We start from the raw sequence: 14,468 nt of genomic DNA, 5'->3' as shown, positions 1-14,468 counted from the left end.
CTTTCAAGTTTTTGGGGAGCCGAGAACACGACTTCGACGTCAGAGCGAGATCCTATCTTCTTTAGGTGATGTGAAATTTTATGGAAGTATGGAATAAAAACCATGTTTTTTTTTGTTTTGGATTCCGTATTCCTTGATATTGTTGCGGCACATTGTTCTGTTCTCAACCTTGCCTCATCTTTCTTCGTGCGGTACATGCTTTCAGCAAATGCTGCAACAATCTGTTTCGGGAAACCTGCCTATTTCAACCGCAATACTTGTGAATGAAAACTTTCCTTCATTAGGCTATGATATGACTTTTCATGCGCTTTCGACAAACCTAAACGCAGATAAAAAATGGAAGCGTAGGCTTTCTTGTTCTGGGTTGATACGTAGAAAGAGTCAGGTTTCCCGAAACAGGTTGTTATTGTAGGAGTCGCTGTAATCATGTGCCGCAAAAAGAAAAATGAGGCAAGATTGAAAACAGAACAACGCGCCGCAACAATAGCAAAGAAGACAGAAGACAGAAAAAAAGAAAAAAATGGTTGTCCCCCCATTCCATACTGCTATAAAATTTCGCGTCACCTAAAGAAGACAGGATCTCGCTCTGACGTCCAAGTCGTGTTCTCGGCTCCCCCAAATCTTGAAAGACATTCCAGGAAAAGCTGCCCTATTATGAATGAGAAATCAAAATACATGATTAAGCATCAAGACAAGTTCGTTGCATGCAAAGAAGGTGTAGTATATCGGGTTCCCTTGTCGTGCGGCAAGTGTTATATCGGCCAAATCGGCCGATGCGTAAACGAGAGGCTAGCACAACATCGCCTCAAGGTAAAGCAAGGCATCGAAGGTCATCGAAGGATGGCAGAACACTGCAAGTCATGCAATGGTTATCCTATCTTTAACAGATGCACGATATTCTTTTCTCACATAAACCGGCTAACCAGGGGGATAGTTGAGGCCAGAGAAATTATTCGGCATGATCAGAGTTGTGTTAGTGTCTCGTGTGTAGCATTGAGTGATAAAGAAGTGAGGTTGCTGGACGGTGAAAAGCAATGACAGTGACAAGATTTGGTTTCACCGGCACATGTGGCTATGCAGTTTTGCACATGGTTTCTCTGTTTTCTAGCCATCCTGTTCTTTTTTCTGAATTATGGAAGCGTATTTATATGTCACTGTCACAATAAAAGCCAGTCGAAGTTTGCGCATGTTTTGCGTCCTTTCTTCGTTCGACGTCCTGTCATTGTGCGCGCAAAAATCTAATACGAACCATGTACAACCAACTCACCCAAAACGTAACGCTTTTGAGTAGTATCCCGCCTCCCTTTAACTACTTGATAGTGTGGATTCTTAAGTATAAACTCTAGCCTGAAGGATACTGTTGTCCCGTGGATGACACTCTTATCTTTACGGCTGTAAAAAGCCATTACACGTGACAGCGAGCTCAAAGTACCCCTGCGATGAGAAAGAGCCTATTGTGAATAGATTATTAAGGCTGGCCACCTAGTGCGCACAAGAACATCTGACACGATAATTTCACAGCGAAAGCTATGGCATTTATCGCATACACTTTTCATGCCGTCTGTCACAGCTGTTATATTATTTACGTGCTACAATATCTCGCCAAGCAGGCCAAGAACTACAGCTGTTCCCACAGTGATTCGATCTTACCCCTTAAAGGTGAGGGTGTTATCTGTGGAGCAACCAAGCACCCTACCTACACAATTACTATTACTAAACTTTCCAGAAAAGCTTAGACCCTTTGGGGATTATATTCTCTCACAACAATAATTGTCATCTGCCTTGCTTGCGTTTCCTTTCTCGAAAACTCAGCGCTCGCTACTTTCCTGTCGAGAAGGACGTGTCACGCTGATAAGGCGCAAACCGTTCGTGACCTAGAAGTACTGAGCTGTGAAGCGTTAAACTTAGGATATGAGGGTAAGATGGATGACGGTTATTGTTGTGGGACAACATACGACCCAAAGCGTGTAAACTTTTTTATGATTGTACGTATATCGATTAAGTGTTGTCTGTTGTAACGGTGTCATTGGGCGGGACGTACGTTCCTCCGCTGCTTCTGGAGTACGTGTGGATCCACTCCTTGGCGCTCCTCGAGAGTCTAGACGCCGCCAGACTGCGGAAGGCCGAGGGCACGCTGTTGTTGGGAGTAAGCCGGCTCCACAAGTCACTGTTTTGGTTGCGGACGCCTGTGCCTAGCACCACCTGCAACAAATTGCGCTCATGATCCGTTGACAAAAAAAAATAAGTTCATCACGTGCCAGGAATTGACATGGTACACAATTGAGAATGTATGGGAAACATACAGGTATTAAAAACAAAGGAGCCCAAATGGCGGAAGTAGAAGCGCGACACGCGGAGGTCGAAAAGAAACGATCAGCCTTTCTACAAGATGGATGATTTAAGCGCTGCGCGCATGCTGGCCTTGCCGAGGATACTGAGTTTAAACCAAAATGCACCAAGGGCAGAGCGGTGACGACGGCAGAAGCAAACTAGTAAGCAATGAAGGGATTGGAAGATGGGGCCCTATAACGTAAAACTATTCCAACGTGTTTTTATTCCAATCTCCTGACGTCAAATTTGCGTTACCGCCGACGCAAGCATCGGGCGGTCACCCGCAGGCTTGTCTGAACAGACCAATCAAACACTCTCGTCGTTCATAGGAGGTCACTTGTGTTTGCTTGAAAAACAAATTATCTCGCATACACTGAGCGTTTTGTCTTATCTAATTGGCTGGCAAGAGGCGAAGAGCACTCTCAAGTGAAGAAGGATTTCATGGGGCCGAGCCAATGCCCTCAAGATCTATAACCGGATAAAGAGGGTGGTGCCGGCGTCTGCGATTGGTCCGCTTTCCCTTACTTAGCTTGCGCTGGCTGGTCGAAAATCGCGGTTGCGCGCAAGGGAAGTATAAGAATGTCGCTAAAACGAATACTCAACAAAGAAGAGTTGGCAGAGAGAGGTCGTAAACGTTCCGAAAGTGCTTGAAAACGTTACACGTTCACGCAAAAATGTTTATTGTACGCAAATAAACCATGCTCTCCAGCAGGTTCGAGTAGCCAGTGATTGAGCGATCGGTGGCACCCATCTTTTATTCCTTTTGGAACGGGGCAGCCTGCGGGTATTCAGAAACAAAGTCAGTTTTTTTCGGCATATATTAAAGGGGTGGAGACATCAAAATTTTCGTTCATGCGTTTGTTGATTCAAACGTTGCGTCATGCTTCAGGGAGCACGATACATACAGCGGGATTCATGTATATCCGATAAATAATTTAATAATAGCATTATTATACCGAGCGATTTCGGTTTCGGTTTCTGGGCTCCGGGGGATGCTATGACGTCACAGAGGAGGAAACGCAACATGTCACGTGGCCCACAAAAAATAGTGACGTAAAACTATGCTGCGTCATCTGCTCGCGCATACCCGTGCTCTGCCAGCAGAGGTCAACCACTGGCGATTCGAAGTGCATGTCGCGATTATTATAATTATAGCGAAGAGCGACAACAACGGTAAGAAAATATTGCGGCTTGTGAGAGTCGGTGATTCATTCCGAAGCGCCGTAAGCTTTAGCTTTGAAGTGAACCGGAAACGGCCTAGCGACGATATCGGCGGCGCAGAACGATCAGAGGCGGCGAAGCTGCCGTCGATGCCAGAGTGACCACTTCTCGGTCACTGATTGGCCGCTTCGCCGTACGGCTGCCGCACAAATGGGTCCCGGGCCCGTCCTCTCTACGGCAAGGAAATCTCGCCGTTCGCGAGCAAAACCGCCGTCGCACGGGGGCCCGCGAACGGCAAACGGCGTGCGGCGAGTTTCCGTGCCGGTGACGTGGACGGGCCGGTAACGTGGAAAGGCCAAGCGAAGGAGAGTCCGCTCCGAGCTGCCGATCTACGCGACTATGCGAGGAGAGAAGCAGACAACACGAACGCCGCATATCCTGGTCCCTTTCGGAGTCGGCCGGCTAGTGTTACACTCAAACGTGTAAAGGCCCGTCCGCAGGGCAGCTCGCCGCACGCAGTTTGCCGTTCGCGGGCCGGCGTGCGGCGTTGGTGTTGTCCACTTCTCTCCTCTTGTGTCCGTGTCTGCACGCCTTACCCCTTCTTTGCAATAAGAAAGGATTTCTATATGCCTTTAGCTCGGTCGTAGTGGAGGCTATGCTCGATTGCTCGGCTCAGCAGGCTCCGTAATCGGCATTTCATCGCTACTCATCATACGTCACGTTTTTGTGCTGGTGTGCTATGACGTCAATATTTTCGTTCCTCCTCTGTGACGTAGTAACTGCCGCGCTAGCGATGGGTCTCGACTAGGAGAAGGAGTTTTTATTGATTCTTTGCAGCTGAATTAAAATTATTTTGAAATGTTTGCAGCGTCCAATACCTCGTTCTGGGTGTCCTTGCATACGGAAGTAGCCTACAACATGCTTTTTATAGCCTAAAAATTTGGTGTCCCAACCCCTTTAATGCATCTTTAACGCGTACACGTCACTTTGACGCGGTGAGTTTTCGCGGTTTTGTGACGTCGCGTGACAGGCAGGGGAAGTGGGTGAAGCCCGAAAGCTTTTCACCAATAGCCGTGGGCTAATGGGGAAGAGGCGTCGAATCAGAAATAATTATTTTTATTTTGTTGGGTCAAATCATGCTTAATCAGTATATACACGTCATATCAGATGGGGAGCTATCGCGGTTTTCGTGACGTCGCGTGACAGACAGGCGAAGTGGGAGTGGTTCAAAAAAGTGTTTGACCTATCGTAGAGGGCTAGTTGCAGAATTGGAAAAGAAAAGTTTGGAATAGCTTTATCATGGCGCCCTGGTTTACTTGGCACCATTGCAAAAACAAAACAATGCAGCAGATTCAACGAGTAGGAATCTATACACAGCGAAACTTTGTATGAATGCATAAAAAGGCGAAACACGAGTTGTCGTTTATTGAATGTCCGCACAAAGTTATATTAAAGGCTTTATTCAATTACTATAGATAGGCTAATGGATTGCTGCCCATATCCAGCTTTTCCGGACACGTACCTACTAGCGCCCCAAGCGGCCCCGGCACGAAGCTAGCGCGTTTTCAATGGAACGAGCGGGTTTTTCGCGAATAACAATAGCTGCAGGCCGATTATTGAAAAAGGCAGGTGACACACGTGTTCTGGAAGACAATCCACACGAGCCAAAAGCAGTGATCACTCTATGGCACGTAAGAATTTTGTTCCCACAGCGGTTAAACTTTTAGCAATGGAAGCCTATGGAAACGACGAAAATTTGTGCTCCATTTTTGAGGAAAGAACGATGACTATAATAAAGCTATCCCGTCTATCGTAATACGCAATGCAGTGTATGTAGTCCGGAGACTCAGCTTTCGATTGATGCCTATCTCGACTCTCCACATATGGCGTAAGACTGTTCCCGAAAGCGATTTTTGTAACACTGTCGTGAAAATTCACGTGGTATGTATAAAAACATGAGCGTACCGCCTGGCGAAGCCTCGGTAACCGTGGCCGAGTGGTAGAATAGCGAGCACCTTTAGTCCCGCATCACGGTGGCCGCGGTTCGATTTCCGCTTCGCAGTTTTTTTTTTAAACCGCATAGGACCTAGTTTTGTAGTCTCTCACTAGATGGCAGGATCACAAAACTCAAGATTTGCTTTCGGTTCTGGTTTACCAGTGGTGCTCTTGAAATATTATGCTTTCTATTTTTCCTTCATAAAACGTAGCAGTATCGTGTTCATTTGTTAAGTCATCGCTTTTATGAAGGTTTGATTCATTGGACATCATAACTAGAAGCTTGCGCGTGGCTTTGTGTTATGAAAAAAAAAAAGAACTTTCGTGCTTTGTAGCGTGGGACCTGGGAGAACAAAATAGCTATTCTTATTGCGTTCTTCTGGAAGGTCCGTTTTCTTCGACTTTCGGCTGTCCTTAATGGCACACACTCCGAGCGAATCACGTCCACCTGTGCCACTATGCCACCCGGTGGCCAGTGCCATTCCTGTGCAGCATTCGTGTGGAACAAAGGGTCTGCTAGGCTGAGTCGCTGTCCGAACGTTACTTATTTCGAAAGATTCATCCAAATAAGAAATGCACCAACTAGGAGAAGATGTGCAGCGTCTGGATTAATAGCTACTGTTAATGTGTTCCCTACAGCCAAGTGGTATCAATCCGTAGGTGTGGCTGTAAAAAACAATTTGAATAAATGTCCCGTGCTGTGTCTGCCCCGGTCGCTCTACAGAGAAGCTAGCTTGGCTAGCCCTCAGCATTTAGGATCAACATATGGTTTCCTTCGTTCGGTGCATTTGCTTTTAATGCGCAGCATTCTTTGGCGAGTACCCCAGCAGTTTGGTAGCAAAATTGTGCAAAATCGTGTCTGTAACGCCAAAAGCTTGACGCATTTCCCATATAAATATATAGGTCTTCATAAACAGGGTTGGGGTGGCCAACTTGAAATTGGAAGTGGCATCAGCATAAATTTGGGCGTGATACAGAGGTGGGTCAAGCTGAATTTTTTAGTGATATGGGAGTGGCCCTACCTAAATTTGGGGTGAAATGGTAGTGAGCCAAGCTGAATTTGAGGCTGATATGGGGGTGGCCCAACCTAAATTTGAGGTGATATAGGGGGTGGGTAAGCCTAAGTTTGCGGGAATATGGGGGGTGGGCCAGCCTGGATTTGAGGATGATATGGGAGTGGGAGAACCTAAATTTGAAGCTGATATGGGATGTGGGCCACCCTAACCATGGGCGTGACATGGGGCTGGGCCAAGCTGAATCGGGGGGCGGGGTAGGGGGGGCTAACCTAAATTTGGGAGTGATTTGCGGTGGGCCATCCTAAATTTGAGGTGATAGAGGGGTGGGCCAGGCTAAGTTTGGGGCTGATATGGGGGTGGGCCAACCTGGATTTGGGGATGATATGGGGGTGGGCCAACCTAAATTTGAAGATAACATGGGGACGGGCTAACCTAACCATGGGAGTGATGTTTGGCTGGGCCAAGCTGAATTGGGGGTGGGTGATGGGTGGATTAACCTATATTGGGGGATGATTTGCGGTGGACCATCCTAAATTTGAGGTGATCGAGGGGTGGGCCCGCGTTAGTTTGGGGCTGATATGGGGGTGGGTTAACCTCGATTTGCAGGTGGTATTGGAGTGGGCCAGTATAAATTTGGTGGTGTTGTGGAGGCGGGCCAATCTGTATTTGGGGGTGATATGGGGTTGGTCCTACCTAAATGTGGGGGCAATCCCGGGGTCGGCCAATCTGAACTTGGGGGCTATATGGGGGTGGGCCAACCTAAATTTAGGGGTGCGTCAACTGGAAATTTGGGGGACGATTTATGGAATTTCGTGGGTGGACCAACTTGAAAATTAGGGGTGGCCCAAATGAAATTGGGGATTGGGCCAACTCCAAGATTAAGGCTGGGCGAAAAGAAAATCGGGCGTGGCCGACTTTAAATTTGGGGGTGGGCCAATATAAATTTGAGGGGGTGCTAACTTGAAATTTGGGCGTGGGCCTATTTGATGTTGGGGGTGGGCCAATTGAAATTTGGGGGCCTGTTTACGAATAGTTAGACATCACCAGTGGTGTTTCTGCATCTTTTTCATCATCGCAAAGTACGTATATTAATAAGTGTTACTTAATAAGTGTTACTCCTAAAGGTGAGCTACCACTCGAGCCTTCCCAGCCCACTGGGCTAATAATGTCCCAGAAGTACTCTCATCGTGACAACTGCGACGTTCAATGTGGAAATCACAAGAACAAATCTCAGACCGAGCTGACCATTTTCACACCAATGTCATCGCTAACACTACTCGCTCGTGCTAGAGGCAACACTAGCTTACAACGTTCATAATTCAACTTTCACTCGCACGATAGTCGACACGCCCTGAGTGCACAATTTCGCCAATCATTGGATAGAACCTTGCTGAATGTTTTACTGTCATGTTGCGTCGTTTTTCACGAAGGCCGTCTCCTGAAAGGAGAATACATTTTTGAGACTGACGAGGCAAGCTAGTATATAACTCATACGAAGCAAGTGTATAAACGGTTATAGTGATTTTTCAAAAATGAATATAAGTAAATAAGATTTCAGATGGTATTGTTTCGACCGGGCATGACAACAAGTCTTTCCCGCCTGTCACAGTGCTTTGACCAAAAACCTAATCATTTTGCTCAAACGTGTTGCCCCAATACTACATGTGCTAAATGTACAAAAGTGCGGTGCGTGGTCAGAGCTTCAAAGCCAGTCTATCTTGTGTACGGTTGTTGATATTGTAGTACTGTGGAGTTTTCTTCTTTATAAGAGCACAAAAAGAAATATATAACAGATGGTAGCTAAGCGCAAATTACATTGGAAGATCTGAAACCAGCAAGTATTTTTAATTTGAGGGTTGGTCTAATCCGCCGGTAGATCAGTGTCCGATCACTTCAAATAATTTTGTTTGTGTGCAACTGCAGCAAAAACGAAGATACTACCATTTCATTGCCAGAACCTTTATGCCCTCCACACACACAAGGAGGACACCAGATAATTGGCAATATCAGTTTAAAAACTGACATTCTTTTGCTAATTTCAGTGTAGCGTGGTGCCTGCGGACGGAGTATTTTCTTAGTATCAGTCCAGTGTTAGCAGTGCGAAGCAGTTCGGTCTACCATTCCCACGAGGGCATACTAGCCATTGTAGCGCTTTACTGTAGGACAAGTTAAGTGCTAAAACTTGGTGTGCCTTGTCCTTTCCGCCGGTCGCCCATCCATTCTGTTATGGTGGCGATCAACGTTGTGTCCGTCAGGCCTCCTCCTCATTTTTAGCTTCACCATCGCGAGAGTGGACAGAGAAAGGTAGCTTTCTTCACAATCAGCCCCAGCGGGATTCCACCACTCGTAACTTCTGCAATTTGCATTCAGTGGCTGGGCATGCTAACCACATCCTTAGTTTCACAATGACTAGAGTACGCAGAAAAAGAAGACCTTTGGTCGCTATCACTACCACGAACTCATGTCAATGCAGATATAAGTACGTGCAGGGGCTGGGTATGCTAACTTCTCTGCTACCACCTGCTTCCACCACCTTAGATTTTCCAGGCATACCTGCTTCTTGTTTTCATCGCAGGCGCATGCAGGATCAACGCGGATAACTAAAAAATCTCAGTGCCCTTCCACTCTGTGAAGAAACATGACCTGCAAAGCTGTGCATGTGGGCCCCTTCATGGCGAACTGCACCTCCACCGTATGTCGGCCCCGCATTGCATTGTCTTCAGGATCGGCCCACGTATGGGGAGTGCTTAATGCCTGCTTCATCTCCGCCGGGAGCCTCCCCGGCATGGCGTTACATTCGGGATCAGCCCACGTATGGGGAGCGCTTAACACCCGCTTCATCTCCGCCGCGGGTCTCCCCGGCATGGCGTTACATTCGGGATCAGCCCACGTATGGGGAGCGCTAAACGCATGCTTCACCACCACTGCGGGTCGGGCCGGTATTACGCTATCTTCGGGATTTGGCTCTACACGCGGACGCGATAGTGGGGAAAGTAGCCCTTAAGAGGAAGCTTTAGCTGTGGTGGCCCTATCTAAATAAATGTAAAAGGAGAATTCGTTTTTCTCGACAGCCACTGCATATAATTTGACAAGGTTTGTTGCATTTAAAACAAAAACTTAAAATCTAGTGTCTGTTGGTTTCGAATTCTTGATTTAGCTAAATCAAGAATAAACAAATGATGACCTAGGTCATCATTTGTTTATTCAAAATTGTCAAAAATCGCAAATTTTAAGAAAACGAAACTATCAAGTTTACAACTCTCTTTCGGCCATGAAAACTAATATCAAAATTATGTACATTGCATCTAACAGCATATCTAAAGCAGACAAAATTGATATATTACGCATGAATCTCAAAAAATTTAGTAATATGGAAATACAACTTTTCCACAACCCTTGTTCACAACGTAACGACGTCACGTAAGATATATATCGGCATATTGGGTTTGTCCGCTTTGAATCGTCTAATGGATGCTGTTTACAGAACCGCGATCTCAGTTCTTGATATGGAGTTAATAATTTGTAAACTTCGTGCTTGTGTACTTTTCGCACTTTCGAATTTTTGAATATCTTTTGCCTAAATTCAGGCCCTAAATAGAAATTCCGCTTCCGATAGTCACTAGAATTTACCTTTCTCTCCCGAATCCAACAAATTTCATTAATATCGGTGCAGGGGTTATCTAAGAAAAGCGTTTCGGCGTTTCGGCGTTAAGAGGAAGCGTCGGAGCTTCCTCTTAACGACTTCGCTGTAAAAAAAAAGAATTAAAGAATAAAAGAAAAAGAACGCTGCAGCCATCAATATCGCCGCCTGAGATTTCGCCATGATGGGACCGTCACTATCGGCACGGCTCCGTGAGCAGCTACCAAGCTGTTCACTTTGGTTATCTTCCTTCCCTTGGCGGTCGCGCATTGTCTTGATGCCAGCGACGCGTTTAATCTGCGCCATCATTCCGTCCTGCATCGCTTCTGCGACCAAGCAAGCTTTCGGCGGCACACGTACACTGCCGCATCGACACCAAAACTTCAAACTGCTTGCCTTCGAGAAAACAGCCCGAATAAAAATGGAACGCGACTATAAGGCCACGGGGAACATGTTCGCGGGGCCATACTCTTGATGACAGCATCCCAAAAGGCTAGATGTGGTCAGGCTAACTTTACAGGTTTGGAAGGAATGACTGACGGTCTAGTTGCTTCATTATCACATAAAGAACAGCGCTTGAAGTTGTTATCACAGTTTGTGTGTGGGTTCCTCCTTTGTGTCCCGTCGTGAACTGCTGTTCTTTCTGTGGCTTTACATATGTTCCTTTTCTGCGTCAGTTACGCCTTCCAAGAGTGTTTACTTGGAAAATTTTTCTTCGCATGGCTTTTACAGAAGCATGTTTAGTCCAATGTTTTTCGCTTGGCTGCATAATCTCGAGGACGGGCTCCAAATTGCTCATTTTCTTTAGCCACGTAAGAACCATTACTGAAAATTTAATTAATGTAGCTTTGTTAATTACGCAAATAACTTCTCAACTTACTCCGCATCTAGAGATTACCAATCTGAACACTCGAATGATAAAATGATGTTAACATTGTTTGTATCGTTTCAATAGTTTTGTTTCGTGCAGTTAAAAGCAGCCGGCATATTGATGGTGCTGTAGACTTCTTATAAAGTAAGTGTGAAAGCTTGGACAGGTTATCTTGGCACAAATCAACTTCATGAGCTTAAGCACATGTGCCCAACCTTGCACAACTGCCTTTACAACCGATTCTCATACATTATACAAGAAGCACCTCAGCGCTACGGTACATCCCACAAGGTGTGCGAGAACATTGTGCGCGCTCCCGGTTAGGTTTCTGAGCGTTGGTGGCATGAGGCTCTGTTTTCTGGCATCATAATGAATAAAAACAGCTGCCTGGAGGAGAGCATTGGGTACATTTTCAGTACTTTGTAACATATGGATCAGCACGGATATGTACGTTAGAACGAAAAGTACTGAAATATTAAGATGAGGATTTCGCTGGATGTATTTTAGCTGTCTAATGATAAGTCCTAAAGAAAAAATACTGTGATTTTGTGACAATTAATGCTGACATGAAATATGAGCTCCGACACAGTACCCGTGGTGGAACTGGCCCCGGGACTACTGGGCTACATTGAACCACGATACGCTGGTTTGATAAATACCAGTAATTGGAAAGTGGTTCGCGCTTGAATTTCCTGTATGTCGGCACCGCTGTGCAGTGTTGGAGGCCCTTCTTAAACCACAAGCACTATTTTTCAGCTAATATTGAAAGCAACTATATTCTTTTTTTTTAGGGGGGGGGGGGGCTTTCTTTGGCGTCTAACCACAGTTCCAAAGTTATCAGCTCAAGATGCGCCTGCATGTGTTTCTAACATCCAGTATGTTGTCACGGATTCAATAGCGAAAGAGCGTTATCTTATCAGATTGCACGCGTGAAGCGAATACCGGCGTACATTCTCCATCACATTTGAGGACCCGAGATTGCGCTGCAATGTACGAGCATTTCAATCTGACGAACTGACGCCTTGATCCGTAGATCGGAATCAGAGGAAGCACTTTGCGCGCAGCCATCGTTGCGCTTCGAGCGTTTTTTTTTTTCCAGCGCAAGCTCACCTTATAATGAGTTATATTCGTGACTCACTCTTTTGGAAGTGTTTTGTTCTTGACATCCCTGCAATGTGAGAGTATAGAGGCGCTCCATCTTCATTGAGTGAATACTGGGAAACGGACTAGGCCTTTTCTTGCGTCTGCGTTTACACATTTACCGCACCAATTTATTTTTATAACCTAATTTGCAGGCTGTAAAGCACAGCAACCTTTTATTAACATGAGGTTTTAATAACACAGAAAATTTAAATGCTTATTAGTGGGCTTTCACCTCATGGTAAGGAATTTCAATAAAGATATCCTTATGATAATTAAAAGCCTATCCTCTTGACAACGTTTAATCTGAGTTCCTCTTTGCAAGCTGATACAGACTTGCAGGTGGTTCGTATCAGGGGCCCTCGACATATGTCTAACCGTCAAACAAAGAGTTATTCCGAATGTTTCATTTCAGGAAGGCGTGTTTCCCTCCTGTCTTTCATTCCCGTTCGCAAACACGCATAAGACGAAAGTGCTGCATGAAGAGCGTCGTTAGTCGAAACCAACGAGCTACCGTAACTCACCTCGCTTATATCGCTGTCATTTAGGCTTATATATGAAATATATATATTTTAAATCGATGCATCACGAATCCAAAAAGAGCTGTCCGTGACCAGCCCAGCTAGGTTTCTTTCATTTCGTACTTCGTAGTACCGGCTAATAGTAGCTCACAAAGCAGAGCACTGAGTGTGGATATGGCAGAGAAGGTGTTCTATATACTGTCTCGTCACTCACCAAAAATTGCCCGCCGTGCTACTGGCCATTCCTAGAAAATTGTTATGTGACGCCCAGCCATTTGCAACACTGCAACTTTGTTTTGCGATTGGAGAGTCCAGGTGAGAGAAAGAGTGGTTATGGAGATAAAGACACGCTATTTTCCGCAGTAACTTAGGAATGCATGAATGAATGCCTTCATTTATTGAGAAAAAAGAAGAGCAAGCATCAGGGAAGCACGTCTCAGCAGATTGGGAAAGAAGCGGGGGACAAAGAGGAAAAGCTGGAGCCCGGGTGGCAGGCGAAGTCGCAGTTTAGGGGCGAGAGAATATAAGCAAGAGTTGGTGAAACCAGTTGAATTCCAGTGCATATAGATGTGTGATGTGGCGAGTAAATGATTGGAGTCACCGCCCAGCATCCGTCCTCTGCGGTAGTATAAGCAACCGCCGTTCTTGGTTACAAACGTCTACTGAAAACCAATCTTCGCAATTAATTATTCGTCAGCCATACCTCGCCACGTATTTCTTAGTGGCAGGGTCAGTGGATTTCAACTACGCTGTCGCGACAAGTTACGACCATAACGTGACGCTTGCGGTTACGGTTGCCATACTCGTGACTCTTACTATTGCGCGAATACTATAATCATGGGTATACTGCACAAGTTAGTGAACAGACATACTATAACCGCGTTTCTCACCTTACATACGCTCAACGCAAGCACCATTGCAGCATGTTTGAAGTTCGAAGTTTGAAGTTTATTATAATTTTGACAATACAAGATTGTCATGGCGCCGGAGCAGCAAAAGGCGAGACTATACACGCCTGACTAGGCCCCTGGCGCCACGAGCACAGCAGACAACAGTGCAAAAAATATATACATATATACACATAATACACACATATACATACTTATATATACGAGTGATACAATTATACATACAATAAATCAATGCAACACAATAAGTATAAATAATGAAAATGAAGAAATAAAGTACGTACAGAAAGATACATGAAGGCCAAAAGCCAAATGGGAACAAAAAGTCTTGCAACGCATGAAATTGCATATCAGTCGAAAAACAGAAAATAAATTACAAACAAACAGGTGTCAATTGTTGAAAAAATACCAGTTTTGATTTCTTTCTGAATATTGAAATGGTTCAGGAACCTTGCATGATATCAAATAAAGCATGCTCATCATTAAGTAAATTAGGAATCTGCCACTGTAAAAGCTGATTGCCGTAGTTTGTTCTAGTTCTTACCTTAATAAAGTTCCTAGCTCTTAAGGTGTAGTTAGTGGTGGTATTAGTATATATAGAAAAAAAGTTCTCACGATTACTTATAAATTCTAAAAATGACGGTGCGCGTCCCTTCAAGACAGAGACGAAAACAAAAGAACGCGTTAGAAGACAGGGTACCGACTTGGGCCTCGTGCCAAACATATCCAAGCCAACAATATTTATTTTATTTCAGTACCCTAAAGGCCCAATGCGGGCGTTACATAGGGGGGGGATTCATCAAGGAAAACTTAACAATATACTACACAGAATATAAACGGCTGAAGACAGGAATAAACAAGTTAATAAGCCAGGTACAAGTTAAT

The 14,468-nt window shown here is 45.2% G+C and overlaps 1 protein-coding gene across 2 annotated transcripts in view; it reads right to left on the bottom strand.

Moving 5' to 3' along the window:
* LOC142567826 (putative phospholipase B-like 2) overlaps nucleotides 1-14,468 on the bottom strand; it is a 277,787-nt gene that overhangs the window by 145,534 nt on the left and 117,785 nt on the right. For both annotated transcript variants that reach the window (XM_075677976.1, XM_075677977.1), the window contains exon 7: nucleotides 2,042-2,202. In XM_075677976.1, coding sequence (XP_075534091.1) covers nucleotides 2,042-2,202 — 161 coding nt within the window. The remainder of the gene's footprint in view (nucleotides 1-2,041; nucleotides 2,203-14,468) is intronic.

This window comes from Dermacentor variabilis, unplaced genomic scaffold, assembly GCF_050947875.1.
Source record: "Dermacentor variabilis isolate Ectoservices unplaced genomic scaffold, ASM5094787v1 scaffold_14, whole genome shotgun sequence".
NCBI classification, from domain to species: domain Eukaryota; kingdom Metazoa; phylum Arthropoda; class Arachnida; order Ixodida; family Ixodidae; genus Dermacentor; species Dermacentor variabilis.
The sequence above is the reverse complement of the archived record's forward strand: the minus strand, read 5'-3'. Positions and strand labels throughout refer to the sequence as shown.